Source organism: Temnothorax curvispinosus, unplaced genomic scaffold (assembly GCF_003070985.1).
Source record: "Temnothorax curvispinosus isolate PA1 unplaced genomic scaffold, ASM307098v1 QBEX01009696.1, whole genome shotgun sequence".
NCBI lineage: Eukaryota > Metazoa > Arthropoda > Insecta > Hymenoptera > Formicidae > Temnothorax > Temnothorax curvispinosus.
This window is the reverse complement of record NW_020219476.1, coordinates 1-9,294: the sequence shown is the minus strand read 5'-3', so window position 1 is coordinate 9,294 and position 9,294 is coordinate 1. Positions and strand designations below refer to the sequence as shown.

Below are 9,294 nucleotides of genomic sequence, written 5' to 3'. Positions count from 1 at the left end.
AAATTAAATGAAAAAAAAAAAAAAAACACGAGGGAATAAGGAAAAAGACGAGGCGTTATTTTTTTTTTTACATGCGCACAGTAATCGCTCGCACGTTATTTTTTTCGCAGATGTCTACACTATTTCTATACGCGCGACAAGTTGGCCGCCCACAGTGTCGACTGCGGCCGAATAAACGACTGCGCCGTCGTTCTCCCGAACGAGAGGGACAAGTGGCTGTCTTTCGACAATTACGACAGAAAGGAGCGACTTCCCTTCGTGGTGTACGCGGATCTGGAGTGTCTTCCCGAGCGACGGGAGAGGGAGAACGTCGAGGGGGGCTCGAGAACGGAAAGATACGCTTATCAGCGTCACGTACCGTTCAGCGTAGGCTACTATCTGCTGCACCTACGACGATACCGCGTCCGCGTACAGATATCGTCGCGGCGAGGATTGCGTTTCGTGGTTCGTGAACGAGCTTCGCGTTCTCGCGCGTCACGTTAAGAATAAACTTTCCACCAATGTAGCGATGGTGGAACTCACGGAGGACGAGAAAAGCGAATTTCTGCTCGCGACTCATTGTCACGTGTGCGAGAAACCGTTTCGACCGGAGAACAATCGCGTGCGGGATCACTGTCACCTAACCGGACGTTACAGAGGTCCGGCGCATTCTCGTTGCAATCTGAATTATAGAAACGTTTACGTGATTCCCGTGTTCTTTCACAATTTATCGGGTTACGACGCGCACTTCGTCGTCGAGAAAATCGCGAACGATTTCGAGGGCGGGGTCGATCTGCTGCCACTCACGAAGGAAAGCTACATATCTTTTTCGAAGACCGTTAAGGAGACGCAGACGGACGGAAAACGGGATTTGTACGTGAAGCTTCGATTCGTGGACTCGTATAAATTTTTAGCGGCGAGTATCGAAACCCTGGCGTCCTATCTGAACAGGGACAAGCTGAGAATCACGCGTTCGGAGTACGCGGATTTGAGCGCTGAGGATCTCGATCTGCTCACTCGCAAGGGTGTGTTTCCGTACGAGTACGTCGACGGCGCGGATAAACTGCGGGATACCGAGCTTCCGCCGCGCGAGGCCTTTTACAGCTCCCTGACCGACGAGACCGCGAGCGAGAGCGACTACGAGCACGCGACGAGGGTTTGGCGACGTTTTCGCGTGCGAGATCTCGGCGAGTACAGCGATCTGTATCTCAAGACCGACGTGCTTCTTCTGGCGGATATATTTGAAAATTTTCGGGACGCGTGTTCGGCGAGTTACGGGCTCGATCCCGCGCATTACTACACGTTGCCGGGGTACACGTGGGACGCCATGCTGAGGTACACCGGCGTGCGTTTCGAGCTGCTCACCGACATCGACATGGTGCTGTTCGTGGAACGCGGAATACGCGGCGGCCTCAGTCAATGTTCGCTCAGGTACGCGCGAGCCAACAACAGACACGTACCGACGCACGACTCGTCCCAGCCCACTACGTATCTCATGTATTACGACGTGAACAATCTGTACGGCTGGGCTATGAGCGAATCGTTGCCCTACGCGAATTTCCAGTGGCTCGACGATCCTGAGAATTTCGACGCGACGACTGTGCCGACGGACAGCGACGTCGGTTACATTTTGGAGGTGGATCTCGAGTACCCGCGAGACTTGCACGACGCCCACGCGGATCTGCCGTTGTGCCCGACGCGCGACAAACCGCCCGGCAAGCGACAGGAAAAATTGCTCGCCACTCTCTACGACAAATCGCGTTACGTGACGCACTATCGAAACCTGCAGCAATGTCTGCGACTAGGTATGCGTTTGACGCGCGTTCGTCGCGTTCTACGATTCGACCAGTCGCCGTGGCTTCGCGCCTACATCGAGCTGAACACCGCGCTTAGGACGCGCGCGAGCAACGATTTCGAACGGAATTTGTACAAATTGATGAACAACGCCGTCTTCGGCAAGACTATGGAGAACGTGCGCGATCACGTGGACGTGCGTCTCGTGACGCGATGGGACGGGAGATACGAGGCGGAGGCGTTGATCGCTAAGCCGAACTTTCACAGCAGGAGCGTCTTTTCGGAGAATCTGGTGGCGATCGAGCTGCGAAGGCTCGAGGTAAAATTCAACAAGCCGATCTACGTGGGTATGTCTATTCTCGAGATATCCAAAACGCGTCTGTACGAGTTTCACTACGACTACATGGTGCCGCTTTATCGCGACCGTTGTCGAATTGCCTACACGGATACGGACAGTCTGATCTATTCGCTGGAGTGCGAAGACGTGTACGAGCGTATGAAACGCGACGTGCACAGGTTCGACACGAGCGATTACGCGGAGAACAACGCGCACGGTATGCCGCGCGTTAACAGGAAGGTGCCAGGTTTGATGAAGGACGAGAACAACGGCGCGATCATGACGGAGTTCGTGGGCCTCAGAGCGAAGATGTACACTTACAAGGTACTCGGACGCGACGACACCAGAAGAATAAAGGGCGTCAAGAGAAACGTAGTCGCGAAGAGGATCACGTTCGAGGATTACGTGGAGTGTCTGCGGAACGCGCGCGAGCTGAAGACGCGTCAGTCGTGCATACGTTCGACGCTGCACGAGGTTAACACCGTTTCGGAGCAAAAACTAGCCCTCAGTCCGCACGACGACAAGCGATACGTGACGTCGAACGGCGAGGAGACGCTTCCGTGGGGACATTACAAAATACCGTTGTAAAAAAAAAGGGGGTAAAACAATATTGTACGCTTTAAAAATTGTTTTATCGTAAAAAATCAATAACACGTAAGAAACAAATCGACGAATGTGTAAACCTTTATTAACAATAAAGTAAGCGTTGTCTACTAATGTCTACTAATGTCTAAGTATTTCTTTTTACAACACAGACGCCTTATCTATCCACGAATTGTGCGAACTGTCCATTCCCAACCACTTCACGAACGCTCGATTGCCGCGCTTGCGCAGAACTTTTTCCACGAGATAAACGTCGGGATTGGAGACGCGCAGCAACTCGTGTTCGTAGAATCCTCCGGCTATCGCTTCTTCGCGAACGTCTTTCAGCAGATACGTAACGGGATTGGTCCTTTGTACTTTGGCTATGCGAAAGACCTCGGTGGTCCAATTGGGAGTGTAGCCTTTTTCGAAGATCGTTTTGAATTTGCTCACGCGCACCGGATCGCCGACTCGAAATTTCGCCGGCGCGGCTATCTTCGCGCGACCGTACACCGTGCGCAGCAATTTTTCGGCGACAGTGGGCGTCACGTCCGCCGGACGCATTCGGATCGTTCTGTGTCTGCGACGATTGTAATTCGACAAGAGGCGCGGCAGCGAGTCTATCCATCTGTACGATCCCTGGAGCGTGAAGAGTTTCCACATGTCGTTTTTCAGCGTGCGATTGAATCTCTCCACCACCGACGCTTTCATCACCGAATACGTGGAATAGTGATTCACCTCGCGCTCGTCGAGGATTTTGCGCACGTCGGCGTTGTAGAATTCCTTTCCTTTGTCCGTTTGCAGATTCCTGGGATGTCGCGCGTTTTCGCGAAAGATCTTTCGGAGAGCCGTCGCGACCTCCTTTCCGCCCTTGCTCTTGAGCGGGATCGCCCAGGCGTACTTGCTCAGCACATCGATGACCGTCAGAATGTAATTGTGGCCCGCGTTCGCGCGCGAATAGGGGCGCATCTCGACCACGTCGGCCTGCCACAGGTCGTCGTAACCGCGCACCACGACGCGGCGGCGAGGAAAATTTTTTCGCGCCGGCGCGTGCAATTCTTCGACGAGTCTACGTTTTTCCACGCTCATTTTGTTTGATAATCTTCAAAACAGTCTTGATCGCGATGATTTCAACCTCGTGCCTATCCGCGGTATTCTTCACGGTGACGAACTCCTCTTTAAATTCTTTTATCGCGTCGCTCAAAGTCTTTCCGAGTTCCGCGATCGCTCCCTCGACGAACCTCTTGTTGGCCGCGTCGGCGCCGACCTCCGGCGCGGCTACGCGTCGAATCTTCCGCCCCGACGCGTCGTAGGAATCCTGAGCGTTCAAACGGAGCGCGACGCTTTCCAACGCCGCGATTCCGTTTCCCAAATCTCGGATCGCGTTGTTATTCTTGATCTCTTCGATCAAAACGCTTTTCAGCTGCCCAATCGCGTCCTCGACGTAACTCCTGTTCGCCGCGTCGGTGCCGATCTCCGGCACGGCCACTCTTCGTATCTTGCGCTCCTTCGCGTCGTAAAAATCCTCGCTCATGAAGAGCGCGTTGTTGCGCGCGTAATTGCGCAGGGACTCGATCGAGGAGCGCAATCTCACCGCGGACGCACCGTCGACTCCGTCGCCGCTGCCCCGATTCGTCAGAGACATGCCGAATTTGTTCACGGACATCGCGCTGGCGGGCGCGCGACTCGCACTGACGTCGACCGACGCGACCGATCAATTTATGACGAAGCCGGCTTCGCGAAGTTCCTCGATTATTGACAGGATTTCGTTGTCGTGAGCATCGTTGCCGGCCCGACGAGAGGCGTCCAACAATCGAAGTCTATCGACCAGCTCGTTGGGATCGTCCCAATGAACGTAATCGATAGCGTTGTCGGTCAGTCGCATGGCCGACGGTAACCCGGCACCCTTCGTAGTTCCAACTGTGAGAGACAGGTTTACGAGCGGCGCTATTATATTTTTGTACTTCGGTCCCTTGTTGCCCTTGACGGGATTGTCAGCTTTGCCGCCGCGTTTGTGAGCGCTGGTGGAAAAAAGTATGCTCCTGTACGTTAATTTGTCCTTCTCCGTGTAGATTTTAGGGTCGGGTTTTCCCATGAAGATCAACTCGTACAGACCGCGCGTGCCTTTGTACGGTACACCGGCGATGACCATGGTGTCATCCGGTTTTAGCTTGAATCGCTTGTTTCCCAGCATCGCGCCTTTCTCGCCGTAATGCACTCCGTAAACGGTGTCGAGCTCCTTGTTTTTGTCGCCGCCCAGAAGAGCGCCCAAGTATTCCCGCCCCAACGGTCCTAGTTTGCTAGTCAGAACGTCGCGATTTTCCGCCGTACTCAAAGATTTATCGGCGGACGTCTCCAACGTAGGAGGCGGAGTTGTCGTTTCCGATACGATCTCGCGTTCTCTGGGTAACAATTGGACCAAATCGTCGCGGATCGGCGTGGAGCTCATCGTGGTCGTCGTCGCGGGAGCCGAACTCAGCCGTGCCGGACGCGATTCTCCTTTTTCCGCCGTCGCGGTTGTCCCGATTGGCGCGAATACGTCGTCGTTCTCCCAGTAATCGTGCTCCAGGTCGGCGCCAGCGTCGTCGTCGTCGTCGTCGTCGTTGCCGTTCTCGCTGTCCTTCTTCGCTCTCTTCGTCGCTTTCATCTTTTTCGGGAACGCAAAGCCAGCGCCGTCATCGTCGTCAATTTTGCCCGGTCCTTTACCTCTGCGTTCCACGTCATCGGCGAGCCGTTTCAGAGGTTTGACGATAGGCTCGTACCTCTTTTCCAGAGCGATCTCGCTTTCCATTTTTCCGGCCCTGAGAGCGGCGTACTTTCTGCGAATCGAGGCGCGCGTCTTGGCTATTTCTCGCGCGGTTCTCTCCTCCGCGATCGCGCTCATACTCGCGTCGTTCGACGAGGCGCACTGATCGACCCTACAGCACGGCGAAATCGTGGAAGCCCCGTCTGTACCGTCCGCCTCGCAACGCGCTGTCCTTGTCTATCACGGCGAAACCGTAGGCGCGCCGCCAACACTCGCGACAGAAGGCGCGAAATTCGTCGTACGACATGTCGATGTTCACGTGATCGTCGTACACGTGTCGCAGATTGGTGCCGTCCTGCCTGAACAGGATCAGCAGATTTGCGTTGTCGCGCACGAGATGTTTCGGTATCTTGGCGTACGTCTGACAGAGATAGAAACAATCGATATTCGAATGTCGACCCATAGAAAAGTACTCCCTCATTCTGTCTTGCTTGTCGCAGGCCACGTCGTCGAAGATGAAAACCGAGTCGGGAAGCGCCTCGTCGGGCGGAACGACGTCGCGATTGTCGGAAAACGCGTGATAGCCGATCTCGTCTATAGGCTCGAACAATCGTTCGAGATATCGATACTTCGGTTGTTGCAGAGATTTCGAGTACACGTATACGTTCTCGAAACGGAGACCGTGCGGTTGTTCCAGCAGGCTCAGCAGAACGTTCGTCTTACCGCAATTGGAGGGACCGCAAATGATGCAACGGACGACGTTCGGAAGGAGAGGACCGTGCCGGCGCGATTCTCCGTTTCCTCTCTCGGTCGCGGCCAACCCCGCCGACGTTTTGCGATCCAGATTCGAGACTCCTAACGTCGCCGTCTGTCGCACGAATCGCATGTTTGCCTTCTCTTTCTCTCTTTCTCCCTCGAGTTTTTTCGCTCGGTTCGTTCGCGATGAGTCTCTCGATCGCTGGAAAAAAAGAGGGGGAAGCGCGGACGTCGTTTCGTTTCGTCGCGCGTGCGCAAACGCCTCGCGCGCGGGTATAAGTAGCGCGAGCGTGTTGCCGTATTCGTAGAAAAAAAATTTATTTCCTAAAATCAACGAATCGTTCGCGCGCATCGGTGAGATGTCTCACAGTGGTGTGTTTCCCATACTGGTGGACGGTTACGAAATTCTCAATCTAACGGTGGAAGAGTTGCAATACATTCCAAAGATCCTTCTGTTGCGTCAATTTGGGAGATACGTGCACCTGTTGTGGGACCGTTTGCCGGAACATATACAAGCGGATCCCGAGGTGCAGAGATATCGCCCGTGCATGCGACACTACAATCGTCCGTGGCAGCGAACGCACATAGACGGTCCGCCGCCGCTCATCAAGGATTGCCACGAGTGCAATCGCTTTCGCCCTGTGAACGGTGTATCTTCGATTTCCCGTTCGAATTAAGAAGAAACGAATGCTTCTCGCGCAACCGCGACCGAATGCGCGGCACCGGTCTGCTCAATCGCGCGATAAACGCTCTTCCCTTCGAACTGCACATACCCGGTTATCAGTTCTGCGGGCCCGGTACGCGTCTAGCGAAGAGACTAGCGCGCGGCGAAGAAGGCATCAATCCGTTGGACGCGGCGTGTCGGGAGCACGACATCGCGTATTCGCGAAGCGGCGAGCTCGCCGAGCGACACATCGCCGATCGACGGCTCGCCGAGAGGGCGCGCGAGCGCGTCACCGCGAAGGATTCCACGGCCGGTGAGAGACTCGCCGCGGCGGCCGTATGGGCGGCTATGAAAACGAAGACGAAGCTGGGCATGGGTATGGAACGCAAAAGGAAAACGAGAAAAGGAACGGGAGTGAGGAGAAGCGCGAAAACGAGAAGGAAGAAGCGGAGGATACTTCCGACGGCGAAACGCGGCGGCTTCTTGCCCTTTCTACCGATGTTGGGCGCTCTCGGTTCCTTGATCGGTGGCGCGGCCACCGTGGCCAAAGCGGTGAGCGCCAACAAAGCGGCGCAAAAACAGCTCGACGAATTGCAGCGACACAATCGCGCGATGGAGGGTCGCGGGTTGTATCTCGCGCCGTATAAGAAGCGCGGAGGTGGCGCGAGGAGAGTCGGCGAAAAAAAAAAAAACCTCGCGTAAAAAGGCGAGGTTAGCGCGTCTACCTCCGTACGGCGTCACGACCGACGAACAGCTCGATCGAGCGGCGCGTCGCCTGCGCGTGCCGTTCTTCCGCGGGGTGTTCATGCGCGACGCTCTACCGACGAGGGTGCGACGCGCGGAGTGCGGCATCGTGAATCTCGACGACGCGGTGGGCCCGGGCACGCATTGGGTCGCTTACGCGAAAAAAGGGAACTCGGCGATCTACTTCGACGCGTTTGGAAATCTCCGCCCGCCGAGGGATCTCGCGCGGTATCTCGGCGACGGTGGCGGCGAGAGCACGATCGTGACGTACAATCGTCGCGCGTTCCAGACATTCGATCAGAGAATCTGCGGACAGCTGTGCCTGCGATTTCTTCGCGAGATCGACTGGGGGGGAGCGGGCGGACGATCGACGTTCTCCCGCGATGTCGCTGACGCTCACGTTGACCGGGACCGGCAGCGTTCTCACGGCGAGTCACTTTCCCGCTTTGGATCTGAGCGACGGCGAATACGAGCTTGGTTTGACGACTTTTGAAACGTACAATTCGATACCGAACGTTACGTCCGCGAACAATCGTTTCTACTACGGCAAGGACGACCGGCGAATCGTCGTTCCGGAAGGTTCGTACGAGCTGCGAGCCGTGAGCAAATATCTGCGCGCCGCTCTTCTCCATCGCGAACGTCGCGCCCGCGAGAGAGACAAAAGTAAGGAGGAAGGAGGAAAATCGCGGACCGACGACGCTGGACGGGTAAAAGAAAAAAACCGAACGGAGAAGGACGAAACCAACGACGAGATTTATCGCGCATACGTGGACGAAGACGACGACGACGATGACAAAGATGGCAACGGTTATGACATATACGGGGACGACAACGGTGGCGACAGAGTGCTCGATCTTCGCGCCAACGAGAATACCATGAGAAGCGAGATAAAGTGCGCCTACCGAGTGAATTTTACAAAACCGAACAATATCGGTTCTCTTTTGGGTTTCTCGAGCGATCGTATTCTAAAACCGAACAAATGGTACGTTTCCGACGGACCCGTCGACGTCATGAGCGTGAACATAATTCGCATCGAGTGTAGTATCACCGCGGGAGCGTACAGCAACGGACGCTCGGTGCACGCGATACACGAATTCGCGCCGAAAGTTCCACCGGGATATAAACTGTCGGAGACTCCGACGCAGATCATTTACCTCCCGATCGTCGCGCGAAACGTCACCGATATCACGGTGCGAATCGTGGATCAGAAAGATCGGCTGATCGACTTTCGCGGTGAGGAGATAACGATCAGATTGCACGTACGTCGTCGTCAAGGTTAGTGTGTGTGTGCGCGTATCCCTGAAGAAAGAGAGAGCGAGAGGAGGGATGCTCGTTCTGAACGGATCTAGCGCGAATTGTACGAACGAGCGAGCTAGCCCGTTCTACAACGAGATCGGAAGCGTAGGAAAGAGAAGAGGCGGAGGAGGGGGACCCGTTCTCAGCAACGCCAACGTCAGATTCCTACGATCGTTGGGTCTCGCCGTGAGAAACGCGTCACCGTCGAACCATTTCTACCTCGAGAGGAAAAATCATGGCCGACATCCTGAGTATCGGCGGTGAGCCGATCTTCGACGAGCGCATCGTCGGAATAGAGACTCACACGTATAACCCGTACGTCAACACGACGTTCGGACACAACGACGAGATACGAATACCCATACAGCAGCAGGATCTGTATACACTGCCGTGCGA

General features: G+C 55.2%; 1 protein-coding gene across 1 annotated transcript; it reads left to right on the top strand.

Moving 5' to 3' along the window:
- Positions 1-508: 508 nt before the first annotated feature.
- Positions 509-2,698, top strand: LOC112459288. The gene has a single exon (XM_025023330.1). It carries the CDS (start codon positions 509-511, stop codon positions 2,696-2,698), a length of 2,190 nt encoding a protein of 729 aa, XP_024879098.1.
- The last annotated feature ends 6,596 nt before the right edge of the window (positions 2,699-9,294 follow it).